Source organism: Benincasa hispida, chromosome 1, assembly GCF_009727055.1.
Source record: "Benincasa hispida cultivar B227 chromosome 1, ASM972705v1, whole genome shotgun sequence".
NCBI lineage: Eukaryota > Viridiplantae > Streptophyta > Magnoliopsida > Cucurbitales > Cucurbitaceae > Benincasa > Benincasa hispida.
In genome coordinates, this window is record NC_052349.1 from 39,903,416 (window position 1) to 39,917,838 (window position 14,423).

At 35.8% G+C, this 14,423-nt stretch overlaps 2 protein-coding genes across 4 annotated transcripts; one reads left to right on the top strand and one right to left on the bottom strand.

Annotated features, from left to right (window-relative positions):
* The first annotated feature begins 6,160 nt into the window (after positions 1–6,160).
* LOC120077324 lies at positions 6,161–6,841 on the top strand. Its single transcript, XM_039031206.1, has one exon. It carries the CDS (start codon positions 6,161–6,163, stop codon positions 6,839–6,841), a length of 681 nt encoding a protein of 226 aa, XP_038887134.1.
* A 1,790-nt stretch (positions 6,842–8,631) lies between these two features.
* LOC120069783 (probable magnesium transporter NIPA8) lies at positions 8,632–14,099 on the bottom strand. 3 transcript variants are annotated; one of them, XM_039021599.1, is made up of 14 exons: positions 13,714–14,098; positions 12,958–13,097; positions 12,447–12,534; positions 12,282–12,343; positions 12,059–12,144; positions 11,878–11,951; positions 11,014–11,116; positions 10,800–10,928; positions 10,600–10,699; positions 10,368–10,487; positions 9,683–9,773; positions 9,536–9,605; positions 9,117–9,213; positions 8,812–9,030 (listed from the first exon to the last, which is right to left on the bottom strand). In XM_039021599.1, exons 2-14 carry the CDS (start codon positions 13,048–13,050, stop codon positions 8,812–8,814), a joined length of 1,332 nt encoding a protein of 443 aa, XP_038877527.1. In that variant the 5' UTR covers positions 13,051–13,097; positions 13,714–14,098. The 3 variants fall into 3 exon arrangements, with proteins under 3 accessions (XP_038877538.1, XP_038877534.1, XP_038877527.1); XM_039021610.1 differs by lacking the exon at positions 12,958–13,097 and having other exon boundaries at positions 8,632–9,030; positions 13,714–14,099; XM_039021606.1 differs by lacking the exon at positions 13,714–14,098 and having other exon boundaries at positions 8,632–9,030; positions 12,958–13,050.
* Between the last annotated feature and the right edge of the window lie 324 nt (positions 14,100–14,423).

Genomic DNA, 14,423 nt, shown 5'->3' on the forward strand with positions numbered 1-14,423 from the left:
GATTTTGAAAAATGAGATATTTAAAGATTTTGTATCCATTAGATCTTATCAAATATTGAATTTAATATTCAAATTATAGTTTACAAATTTACAACGGTATCTTATCCTTTTTTAGAAAAATCTATTATCTTTCCAATTTTTAGATTTAAATATAGCCTAACTTCTCCCAATTGTTTTATGAGAAGCTCTTGAGCCATATTAATGGAGCTCTTATCCATATTTATATATGTAAGATGTACATTTTTAATAAAAAAATATGTATTTCTTTTCAATTGGACATGGTACTATTGACATTTAAATAAGGTAGTGTTGTGGCTCATGGTTTCCTAATTTTCAAAAGAACCTAGTCACGATTGTGGATTGGAAGAAAGTTTTTGGTTTTGTGGTTTCTTCAACAAAGGTATATCATAATCATACTATCTTGTTTTAATTTTATCGTCTTACATTGTTTTTTTTCTTCTCCCTTTCTTCTATGGTTGTTTATAATAAAGTCTTTTCATCTAACCCATGATTAATTTATGTTTTCATTTTTTTCACTTCTCATTTACACTATATTGGTTATCGTAAGCAACACAAATACAAGGAATAAATATCACAATTTTCATATAACTTTGACACTAACTTTCATTTCCAACATATATGTAGATTTTTAGTATAGAGTATTTGTGTGGGTCAATTCATGGTTTTTTTTAATACATATTATTTACATTATCTGAATGACTCAATCTTATATCAATTTTAGCTATTACAATATAGTATAAGGTGTGACAAAATAAGATGAAAATTCTAGTTACTACAAGGTATTTGCATGACAAAAAAGATCGAGAATATGATAGTATAATTTAATTGTTTGTGAATAGAAGGTATATGTGGGACTTAGTATGAGACACATTGTGAGAGTGGATAGGTAGAAGGTATTTGATAGTTATTTTGAATATAAGGTATTTGCATATTTCAGGTCTAAATTTTGAGTTATTAATTATCATTAAATATTTTTTATGATTAAGGTTAATTTGTGGGTGAAAATCAAAGGTCTAAATTTTCTATTTTTAACCATTAATTTTTAATTATGTTTATTTTAGATCATGTATCTCTAGGTTAGTTTTGATTGTGTGATATTATTTTAGATGTTTTTTTTTTAGGATTAAAGTTAGATCTTTTGTGGTTATGTTTATTAGATTATCAGATTTTTTTCAAAATCCAACATAATTATAGGGATTAGATTTTTTGTGGTTTGTCAATCCAGCATAATGATAGGCCTCCAATTATGTTGCAATATCAAAAAAGAAAGAATAAAAGAGATAAAGGGAAGTCGATGGTTGAGTCAGTTAAGGAAGTTGGAGGACCACATCTAAACTACTTTTAGTTCTATTGGGAGAAGAGAAGGAGGGAAGTCTGAATATTTGGAGTGAGGAAGGATAACTCTCGAGAGAGGGAGTTCAGTGGTCTCTATTGTGTAGAATTCGTCGTAATGTGTCGTTCATCATCTACTTCTTTTACTAAGCGATCGAGTAGCAGAGCCCAACGATCGTGTAGCATTTGTTAGGCAATCGTATAGTATTTGGTAAGCGATTGTGTAGTATCTAGTAAGTGATCACGGGGTGTTTTGTAAGCAATCGACTAGTATTACTCAGCGATCGTGTAGAGACTGTAAGCAATCATATAGAGTTCTGTAAACGATCGTTTAGAGTTTGATAAGTGATTGTCTAGTCTTTGTTTGACTCATATCGTTTAATAAAGAACTCGTTCATCATTTAGTTGCTATTCCGGGAGATTGTAACAACTCGTTACGATAATAAAGTCTTTTAAAGATCATAGTTCTAAAACATTAGTATCAGAGCAACCACCTGGGCAAGCATGATTCAGAAACGTTTCGAAGAGAAACTGGAGTTATTAGACCAAGAGATCTCTGGATTCAGAGTCGAAATGCAGAAATTGTAAATCATAGAGGAGAATTTGGTGTCGTTAGCAAAGAGCATTGAGAGATTGGGATTGCAGACAGAGAAATATCAGCAAATGCTCATTTCTTATGTTACGAAAATGACCTAGGGAAAGGCAAAGGTGACGGAAGAGGTAGAAGGATGGAACACCCATAATGTGTGTGGAACAAATAGTTTGGTGAAAGCAATCGGTGAAGACGTGATTTGTGATCGAAGTAAATTCAAGAAATTAGAAATGTCGGTGTTTAACGGAAGTGATCCAAATGCGCGGTTATTCAGAGCATACCGCTATTTTCAAGTTCATAACTTGACTGAATCTGAGAAGATGACGGTGGCGGTTGTGAGTTTCGACGACACCGCATTAGACTGGTACCGATCGAAGGAAGGCATAGAGTTGTTCAAAGATTGGGAAGACTTGAAGAAAAGGATGTTAGTTCGATTCCGATCTTTAAGAGAGGGAACGATCTGTGGAAGATTCTTGGCTATTAAACAAGAGACGACTGTGGAGGCATATCGAAATCTGTTCGATAAGTTAGTAGTGTCGTTGTCTCATCTGCCGAATGAAGTTTTAGAGGAGAAATTCATGAACGGTTTGGCATCGTGGATAAAAGCTGAAGTTGAGTGCTGAGATCCCACCAGGTTAGCACAAATGATGTCGTTGGCACAGCGTGTTGAAGATAGAGAAAATGTGCGGGCCAAACCGGGACGAGCACGAACATACAGAGGTAAGATCCAAAATTTGAACTTTTCAAAATTTAATATAGAAAATATAAGTAAGATAGTAGGCGAAAGTGAGCCGAAGGAGGGAGGGAAGACCGAAGAGTCATTTTCGATAAGGACAGTCACGTTGCGAGAGACGTCGAACAACGATAACCAGAGAGAAATTCCAGCAAGAAGATTAACAGATGCTGAATTTCAGTCGAAAAGGGAAAAAGGGCTTTGTCTCCAGTGTGATGAAAAGTATACTGTTGGACATCGGTGCAAAGGGCGGGAGTTGAGAGAACTGAGATTATTGGTAGTGCAGGCGTCTGGTGAGGAATGAGAATTATATGAAGACGACAAAGTAAAGGAAGAGATGTTAGAATTGAATACATTGACGTTGAGAGAGAAAATTTTTCCTATTGCTGAACTTTCTATGAGCTTGGTTGTGGGATTGACGAACCCTCGAACAATGAAGATTAAAGGGGTAATCAAAGGAGAATCGGTGATGATATTGATAGATTATGGAGTTACACGTAACTTCATATCAGAGAGTCTAGCGAATCGTCTGCAGTTGAACATCACAGACACGACCAATTACAGAGTAGTTTGGGGATCATGAACCATAGTGCGAGGTAAAGGAGTATGCTGCGAAAATGTGGAAATAAGGCTGGGTGATTGGAGAGTGTGTGATAGTTTTCTGCCGTTGGAGCTAGGGAATAAAGGAGATAAAGGAAGTCGGTTAAGGAGGTTGGAGGACCACAACCAAACTACTTTCAGTTTTGTTGGGAGAAGTTGAAGTTTAAAAGAAGAAAGAAACCGGAAGAGAAAGAGGGAAGTCTTAATATCTGGAGTGAGGAAATAGACCTCTCTCTCGGGGGAATTCAGTAGTCTCTATTGTGTAGAATTCGTCATAGTGTGTCATTCATCGTCTACCTCTTTTACTAAGCGATCGGCTAGTAGAGCCCAACGATCGTGTAGCATTTGGTAGGCGGTCATATAGTATTTGGTAAGCGATCGTGTAGTATCTAGTAAGCGATCGTGGGGTGTTTTGTAAGCGATCGACTAGTATTACTCAGCGATCGTGTAGAGACTGTAAGCGACCATATAAAGTTCTGTAAACGATCGTTTAGAGTTTGATAAGCCATCGTCTAGTCTTTGTTTGACTCATATCGTTTAATAAAGAATTCGTTCATCGTTTTGTTGCTATTCCAGGAGATTGTACCAACTCATTACAATAATAAAGTCTTTTAAAGATCAGAGTTCTAACATTATGTTTATTTTAGATTATGTATCTCTAGGTTAGTTTTGATTGTGTGATATTATTTTAGATGTTATTTTTTTAGGATTAAGGTTAGATTTTTTGTGGTTATGTTTATTAGATTATCATATTTTTGCAAACTCTAGCATAATTATAGGGATTAGGTTGTAGGGTTTTTTTTTGTCCATTATTAAAATTTAATTAGTATCATAATTAGTCATTCGACCATTTTCACAAAAAAAAAAAATGTTTGGTCATATTTCGAAAACGTTATTTCTATTTTGGTCATTTATCCAATTGTCCCAAACAGAAATGTATCAATCAAGAAATAACTAAGTCAGGTCTAAATTGACACCTTGCAACCTTGAGCCCAGAAATGCACCATTGTTGCCACATGTAACCTTAGTTGTGTGTTATAGGACCGACTTATAAATAGCCTCACTCAACCTAGGGAAAGTAAGCAATCCCTAAATGAGAGACCAGAGTTTATTTCTTTGTATGCTTAGTTGAATTAGTTACTATTTGTATTAAATTAAGCATCGGAGTGCAATTAGCTTAACATTACACCAGACTAGTGCAAGGATCTTTTATGCATGTCAACTCAGAATATCTTGAGACCAAAATAGGAAGAAATAGGTTGGAGATTAAGACGACTAAGTTTTTTAAATTTTGATTTTGTTTTTAAAAATTGGTTTAGAATTCCAATGTGTTTTTAAGAAATGTGAATAATCTACCCAAAGTTGAAAGTTTTTTTTGCATGGGTGGGGGCTTAAATCAAACCTTTGAGTTTAATAATTAATGTCTCATTCACTGAGTTATGTTTAGATTGATCATAAAATTAGAAGTTTAATATCCTATTAGACACACAATTTAACTTTATGTTTAATAGATTTATTAATTTTAAAAGATATTGAACATGTCAAATATCCGTTGACTTTTTAAAGTTTATGATCCTATGTGAAGTTAATAATAATTTTAGTCCTAATTGTTTACTTTGCATATTGCATAAAAATCTAAGCAAACTTTGTGTGTTTTTTGGTAGTACGCAAACACATTCTTTAAGCTCAACTTACAAAGTAAAAAAACAAGAGACCCACGGAAAGAGTCATGAAGTTTGCTACGGTTAAGATGCCAAATTACTTCAAAAGTTTCATTTTTTTTATTTTAATTCAAACACGTAAAATATTACACGATCAAGTGGCGAATCATAACTTGAACCTATTCTCTCTAAATATTTTATTATTTCCATGATCCCTATTAACCACTAGACCGATCCATGATGTGAGAGGTTAAATGAAAGCATCTTAAAAGCATTACATCTCAAAAACATCTTTTATTACCACAATCTCACGATTACTAGATCTAGCATGTTAGTTTTTGTGATTGATCTGTAGTCATGGTCATAACATCTTCGAAGTGATCTCGATCAATTGGAAGTTTGAAAAATTTTCTTTACTACCTCTATCTGTTGTCAGATGTTAAATGAAAGAAGTATGTATCACTTAATATTTGACCACTAGCTAGACTGCAACTATTTTTTACAAGCCAATACCCAGAGAAATCACACGATATCACATGATAAACTAATTTCATTTCTTTTTCAAATTTCTTCCTTTTGTCGTGGTTGGGACTCGGGCTGAGCAGCCTAGCTAGCAAACAAGTATTAAAAATTCTCTCCCGAACAATGACACGAATTGGATGACTTAGATTTGTTTTAAACGTTCAAGGACCTGAGAAGAAACTTTGTAAATACAATGATGGAGTTGGACCATGTCCAAATAATAGGTTGGCTGGCCTAATAATGGAACACAAATGGTAATGTACCGTTGGAAAAAGGTATCTTTTTTTCTTTTTCACACAACAGCAATTTCCAAACAATTGCTTACTCTTTTCCATTGAAAAGGCCCCTCAACCTTTATTTTTCTTTGTAAAGTCTAATTTCTTTTCTAATTCAAAATACATATTATTAAACTAATGTAGAAGGAAAAGAGCATGGAGTTGGATTAGGAGCGGTGGTTGGATCTCAAATTTTCAAATAGAGGAGCGTTGCTTCCTCTGTCCTAATGAAGAAGCCACATCCACAACCTCTTCTATTTTCCTATAAAAATCCAACACAAGGTTTGGTGTTTCCCATCTCCCTCCTCTCCTGTTTCCTCCTCTTTTCGGGTTTTCTTTGCTTCTGCGAGGTCAACCTCGCAGGAACAAAGAAACCCAATCCCATTTTTAGGCTGAAAAATACAAAAGAAAAGAAAAATCTATCATGGGTCTCCAGTCCTCTGTAAGAGCCAAGAGGCTTTGGAATGTTTTGAAGGTGACACTTATTCTAATGGCAAGAAAAGGTTTGATCTCAAAGAGAAGGTTCATTATGGACATGAATTTAATGGTGAAGAGAGGGAAGTTGTTCAGAAAATCTGTTACCAATTACTTCATGTTCCATCACCACCACCACCACTCCAACGGCCGAGATATGACACGTGGCAGTTTCGGCATACAGGATTATGAGTTCTCTTGCAGCAACACTCCCATTAATCCTGTTTTTTCCCACACGTCAAAGCGCGGCACCAAGTACCATACTTACTTCCCCTGTATCAACCTTCCAGTGGAAATCGAAACAAGGCGGCAACAAGAAGAAGAAGAAAAAGAAGAGGAAGAAGATTCATACCCAGAAGCCAAGGCAGGCTGTTATCTACTTATGACTCCTGAGAACACATTAAATCACTTGCAGTATAATGCTTGTAGCTATGCTTTAAGTCCTGCAATGGAGGGGGCAAGCCCACTCGTTTCCCCATTTAATGTAAGGATATCCAACTATTCCTCCGAAGAGGACAATGAAATTAGCTGTGAAAGTGGACAAGTGGATAATCAGGCTGAGGAGTTCATCAAAAGGTTTTATGAACAGCTGAAGATGCAAAGACGCCTGCAGTTACTGCAATATAACTAATTTAAAGCTAATTCATTCCTCTTCCTGATGTGCGGTTTACAGAAATTCAACATGTTATTCTTTCATCAGTTATGACAACATAATAAATGTGTATGAAAAAGGTTTTTTTATGTGTACACCTGAACGTTGAACTGAGTTGAGGTTGATTTTTCACAGATGAGTTCTTTCCAAGTTTGGTTTCAGAAGATATTCTTGAAAGTGATAGCATTAATGGAGTGGTTTATACATAGTTCTCTCCTGTTTTAATGGAGCTTCAATTCAACAATTCCTCCACCTCTCGTTCCACCAACTCCCTCTCATTAAAATGTATCAATTTGTTTTTATACATTATAAGAAAAAAAATGAAGTTGTTTGTGCAATTTGTCGGGTAGATTGCAAAATCAAGGAGGTTTAAATTAGGCAAAGTTTCAATATCTGTTTTCTATCTTTCATCTACAGATATCTTTTAGTATAGAGAGGAAACTATCAGAATCACACTAGACAATTGTTATTTGTCACACCTTGATGGAAGTTACCTGTTGCAACTCAATTATGACTAGTTAAAATGTGAACAGGTTGTGTGCACTACTAGTGACTGCAATGACATTGTCAGAGGATATAGAATAAGAATACAATGGCACATTTCTAATGAAAGCTACAAAAGAAAAATGAATTTCCAGTTTCACTTGGTTGGGTTATTTGTTATATCTCACACCTCATAGCCAATGGTCCCACTTAATTGGGTCATAGTCATCAAGAACTTCTAGTCGTTGAAATATTGATATGATTAAATTTACCATAACATGGTATCAGAGTAGGAGTTCGTGTGTTTGAACTCATGTAATGTCATTTCCTCTCTAACTAATATTAATTTCCACTTGTTGGATCCTACTACAAATTCTAAAACCCACAAGTGAGAGAAATTGTTAAGATGATATAATTAAATTTACCATAATGTATAAGCTTAAGTTTTTAAGCTTAAGGTTCATTAATGATTTAACACATATCTAATTAACCTAATTACTTAAGCTTTGGAGTGGCTTAGTTGAATTGTGTTAATAGGGTACACGTGGATTATTCTTAATTTTAAAAATCTCACCCACAACGTCTATAAGACATGCATTTAGCATATCCTATTAGACACCCTAAACCAGCAGACAAAGAGGCCCCCCTTGGTTCACCTATCTAATAGCAAGACTTGCAATAAGTCCATCCGATCCACCAAAGAACCCCTTATTCTTGATATGTTAAAAGGTCACTGTTTCAATTAGCTGTGATCTCACTGTCTGTATATATTTTATACAGCATTATTGGGGGATGGTGTTTGTGTATGTGGGTTGGGAGGTATGGGCCACATATCATGATTCTGTAACACGTAAATAATTTTAATCAAGAAGACTTCCACTCAAGAAACGCGGATTTGATCTTTTCAATTACTGGTCGGTGGAATGTCCAAGAATTTCAAGAATTCCTATTTCCTCATTATAAAAAAAGAATTGAGTTCAAGATGGGCTCTCTAAACTGGTTGTTATCCTAAAGAAAATATACAACCAACTAAAGTTTGTTCTGTTGTACATGTTATATGCCACCTCTATCACATTATTGCTAAAAACTTTTAGATGTTATCATTATAGATTTTGCTTATTCCAAGTATCAAAGGTTAAAATTTATTTTATCTTGAACTCGAAAAGAAGGCATGGTCCTAGGAAGTTGGGAAAGGCATCTATCAATACGGCACTTTGACTTCTCTTCTAAAACAAGCCAGTAGTTTGGTAGGAGAGTCTAAAACCGTCTCTGGAGGGGGAGGGGGATGAGAAATAATATCTTGCTTTATAAGAAAAAATTGTTCTCCATAATATACAATATTGTCTGTTATAATTCTATGTAAGAACATGCTCAGTAACTGGTATATTGAATTCTAACTACTATATCTATAGAGAAAAGGCGTTGGTTTAATACTCCAAGCCAATTTTTCTTACTACTACTCCTATTCAAAGGTTTTGGGAGAAACCTATGTTTGTGTCGAGCACCTTCGTATCCTCATCCAATGAGATCTTACTCCAATCAGGCTTCCTCATGGAGAAAAACTTTGAGCGCTCAAACCCAGTTCCTCTAAAGCCAGTCATCCTTGATGACACCATAGGCATCACAAGTATTGCAGATGCATTGAGTGAATCTTCTCCAAAACCCAGAGAAAGTGCTAAAGCAGCCTGCACAAAGAATAACACGGCATATAGTTACTGTTTGAACCATCAACCAACGAAGCTTCTCAAATCAACAATGTTGACTCCAATACCTTCGCCTTGGCTACTACATCTGTAATCTTTAACAAGAATCCTTGTGAAAATGATCTAGCGTCCTTAGTTTCTAATTCTTTGGATGACACAATTAGTCTGCAAATGAAACATATGCACCAGAAATGAGTAAGGAGTTGCAGATCAAATGGCAGAAAATCTAAGCACTTCATCCATCAGAGAATTTTCATTGTCCGATACTTTATGTGTTCCATAAACTAAACCCTACAAGGAAACCTTTTTAATACCCTTGGTTGCTCACTGCTGAGAAATTCAAATTTAGAACTAACATTGCCCCCAGAAAAGAAAATGGTACAATACCAGATATCTTCATTATAGACAGAAGGGGTTCTGAACTCAAAATCCGTAAGATTTCTTGAAAAAACTAATGTCATATATGCATGCAAAATAATTGATGTACCTCTCTTCTTCTGATGTGAAGCTTGTCGACGTCCCAGAAACCAAAGATGAATTATCTTTGAAGTCACAGTCTGAAATTCATGTTCCAATCAAGCTCTCAGACTTGTAACATAATCCCCAAAAATACTTTGAACCTAAATTAAAATACCTCTCGGCTCATCAGGTGCTAGCAAAGAAATGCCTATGAAAACAGACATCATTCCTAGTATGAACATTGTTGTCCTCAAAGCATCAAGCACCTGTTTGGAAGATAATACGAAGCTAAGTTTGCTACCTAAATTGAATTCATAATTAAGGCATGGAGAGTATTAAAGTGCAACAGGAAGCATGACCTTGAAATCAAAGGTTAAAAAAGCGTATGATTAAACAATTCACACTTTTTTTACCGCTTTATACAAACAGTGAAATGGGAGGACTAATTTACAATACATGTTGGATGCCATAATAATTGTGTCAAGCAAAGGGGAAAAATTAAACATAACTTAGTTACTTGTTTAGTCATACAAGAAATCTGAATCTCATTCTTTAGGGTTAAGAAGGTGAAAAACAAAGAACAGTTATCTCAGCCCACAAAATGCTATAGGCATCTTGTATAAAAAACTGCTAGTTCCCATTTATGGTAGAAGCCAATTGATATAGCTTTGATCCAATGCTATGTACACCATTTTCCTAAGAATAGGCATGATATTTAGTAGCTTCACTAGGTCAACCAGTGTCATTCATGCGGTTCTCTTCATGTGTTTAGGCTCCAGAATTCCAACCCCACCCCCCCAAAAAAAACACCCAAAGAAAGTACATTCTTTAGGAAAGAGAGAGATAGAGAGAGAGAGAACCTGAAATTCTTTAAAGTATATAAAACCTGTACATATGGAGAAGAAAGTCCAAGCTATCTGAAACATGGGAACAATAAGGATTGCATCAAACAGGGAAAGTCCTTCGTTTAACCTGGCCATCTGTGGAATTAGATTAAAAAAAATCCATAACAGTTAAAGAAATGATGTTTACATCAAAATAATAATATGAAAACAATAAAGAAGGAAAAGTAGAGTCGTATAATGACCTTACCCAAAATCCAGCAGTACTGAGAAATAAAAGCAGTAAAGAGTATGTAAACCAGCTATGCAGCTGATAATCACTAGACATGGCCAATCTGAGCAGTATTGAGCTAAAACAGATAACTTGGTATCAGAAAGAGAAAGCAAAAAAGACTTATAAGTGGGTTCAGTACCTACTGAGAAAAAGGACAAAATAGTCGGCGAACTTACAGAGATTTGGCAAACAAGACCGAGCAAGAGCCTATTGCACCTGAAACTATAGCATAGGAAAATGGTAGTAGCATATGCCAATATGGTCTGAGATCTTGTCCAGAAACAGAAAGTAACAGTTCTCCCCTTCTGCATGTTTGTTCCATGGGGGATACTATTATCATCACAAAGCCTCATATAAAGTACGAAGGAAAGAATCCATTTTAATTCTAACCTATAGATTGAGTGATGTAAAGCAACAACCAAGATCAAAATTACGCAGTATAGAAGGAAAGTTATATTTCCATATTTCTCCACCAGCTGCTCTGGAGTGTACACTGAAAAGAGAAAACCAAATATGAACATTCATTACTTACAAGCAGATTAGATGAAATAAATGCATTGGATAAAAGTTTTCAGCACTACCACCCGGCTCTTAACCCTTCTCCCCATTCATTTTTATCATCTTAGTAGTGGTCACAAAAAATGCATCTCTGGTTAGTAACCTACTACATATTGGTTAACAATTCTAGGCTTAAATGCATCCAGTTCTCTATGTTAAGCCACCATACAACAAAATTTCATGGCACTTAAATATCAACCCCTAGAATCAGGGTCTAAACCACAGAACAATGACAATATAGGCCAAATTCCAAAAATGGCCTATCAGTAAAAAAAACATAATCGATGGTGTTATGAGGTTTTTTTAATTTATTAGTTTCTTTCTTGTAAAAACAACTTTCATTGAGATAAAAATGAAAGAATACACGGGCATACAAAAAAGAGCCCACAAAAAAGAGCCCTACTACACGACGGGACTCCAACTATACAAAATAGAATCTTTAGGATAGTTACAAAAGGTCTTCAAAATCGAAATTCAGAAGAAAACATGAAATCTAGCAAGGCACCACACTCATTATGATCCCTTTCAATCCCCCTAAACACACGATATTTATTAAATGATCATTTACCCTTCCCCCTTATCATAGAAGCTTCTTCAATGAAAACTCAAATAGACATTCTTGGCATTTCACGTAGAAGAACAAGCCACTAAAACTTGAAAGTTGAAAGATAAATAAATCAAAAGCATGGCATCTACCAGGGGACTGATGGTTGCCAAAAGCAACTAGAAAAACGTTTCCAAGAACAATAAAAGCAGTGGCAACCATTACCCTGCAAAAAAGCAATACAGTCCTTCACCATTAGAAACAATAACGATGATGACATGTTACGTGAGCCTTCATGGTTACAAAGACGTGCGATTACAGATATTTACATACTTAACAGTAACCATCTTGTGGAGTACAAAGTATGCAAAAGCAATATTGGACACAAACTGAACGGATCCAAGTGCTGCAAGAAGAGACTGCAGGGTAGGAGTGGGGGAGAAGGAGAAGGAGAAGGGAGAAGACAAGTAAAATTAGAAAAAGTGGAACAGAAAGTGACTTACCAATGATATGAATATACTCAAATTGTGAAATGGGATAAAGTATTTCTACCAACCTGGGCAGCATATCCAAAGGAAATAAAATTGAGGCAATTTCCAAGAATGAAAAATGTAATACCTGTACATAAAAACGTATAAGTTAAGTTATAACGAAGGCCTTAGGTACCAAATGTAGTCTTCTTCCAGAAAAAGTATAACATGTACACCAGAAAATGACTTACCAACTCTCCAAGTCTGGAAGTAGATAATGGGCTTCAATGGAGTCTTTCCACTAGAACCATTGTTTTCTAGCATAGAATGCTTCTCTCTCTGCAAGAGTAAATTCTTTACAAACCACAGTACATATAATAATGATGCCAAATAGAATACTTGAAACCCAGATATCCCGAACACACTTCTGATAAAAAGTGATGGACAAACGAAGTATAACTGAGTCCAACTAGTTAAGAAACTCGGAAGTTTGATGGGCTATTACTTACCAAACAAATTAGGGAAACAGGTTTACAACTTTGAAAAAGTGATATACTTTTTATTTTCTTTTGAAATGAAATATGCCACTTATATTTTATGATGCATGACACATTGACACCAGCCACGAATAGCATGACTGTATTGCATCCTCAAGAAAAATGTGGATAAGAAATGTTTTCTACAGAGAAAACAGCAATAACAATGGGTGAAGAGTACTTAGCCCAGAGTAGAGCAAGAGTAAGAAAAGAGATCTCTGCCAACCTCGTTATGGCCTAATTTAAGAAGGTTCGTCCCAAAGTTGATGGCAATGCTGCCAAAGAGGTTGATGACAGCTCCAATAACCCACTCCCCCATAAATTAAAGAGGTATAAGCGAATCAGCATACAGCTGAATATCCCAGCCTGTCGTTGAAAAGCAGCAGAGAAGTAAATGACCAAACGACAAAAAAGTGAGGCAGTGTCAATTGCTCATGAGGCTAAGCATAGAACAAGCTCAAAAGGAGAATCACGAGTACGTGTTAATGGATTGAAAGAACCTAAAATTTCGAGCAGATATCTAAATTTCGACCAATTGAGCAAAAAGCAGAATCTCGATTTCAAAATGGAACAGAATAATTTCGGAACATAATACTCCCCTGCGACCCGGGCAGGAAGGTCTTTTAACATAAACGCACAGACAACTGTTACAGCTTACAGTCTTGAACAAATTCAGAAACAAAAACGGACCTAGAGAGAGTAATTTGGGCGACATCCAGCAATGTAAATGGAGTAAAACTGAAAATGTTAACAAAAGGAGGAGAAAAGAAACAGGCAACAAAGAAGTAAAGATGATAGAGGCATCAAGGAAACTAGGGATGAGAAGGGTCAATCAAGTTACTGATCAAGATCTGAAGCCAAAACTATGGATCTAAATCCAAAGAGTCAAATAGAAGGAAAGAAAAAGTAAAACTGATCAAAAATAAAAATGAAGAAAGATTAAAGAAAAGCAAGAATTGAGAGGTGGGTGGCGAGGGTTTACCTGTGAGAAGATCCGTGAGTGGAGATGGAGCGCAGTTGAGATCAAGTTCCAATCGAAGAGAGGAAGTGTGGCATTGAGAAGAAATATAATGGAGAATGTAGGAAGAATGGGAGGGAGGAATTGGGTGTGAGTAGCTTCCCTCCCAAGGGAATTCGGAGTTTAGAGAGAAGAGGAAACTGCCGTACTCCGTCGCCGTCGTGAGAGGGCGGAGAGAAAGAAGGCGTGATGAAGAAAAGTGAAAAAAAGGAGAAGAAGGGAAGTTGTGCGGTCAATTAGAGATGAAGGGGAGAGAATACTGACTGATTCTGTGTGTGAGGATTGTGAACAAAGCCATGGCCGCGCCCGGCGTACTTAACTGTCACCACCTGTCGGTCAAGATGGATCGGGTAAGCTCCGGACTACATTAATAACGAGGGACCATGGTATTATGAGTTTAATATCGACCCAAGGTAAAACCACATCTAAAAAAAAATCATAAAAGATAAAAAAAAAAAAAAAAAGAGTAAGAAACAAAATGTGGTTAACGTTAGTATAAATTATAACGAGAAGCTTAGGCTTTCAATTAGAGTGGATTGAGTGGACTATAATAGCCCAATCATCGTTATTTCATACGACTAGTTTCGATAACCAACTCTGATAACCAGTTATACGACGAACTCTAGTGATCACTCTAAAGGCTAACTCTAGCGAATACCACCTCTAGTGTCTAG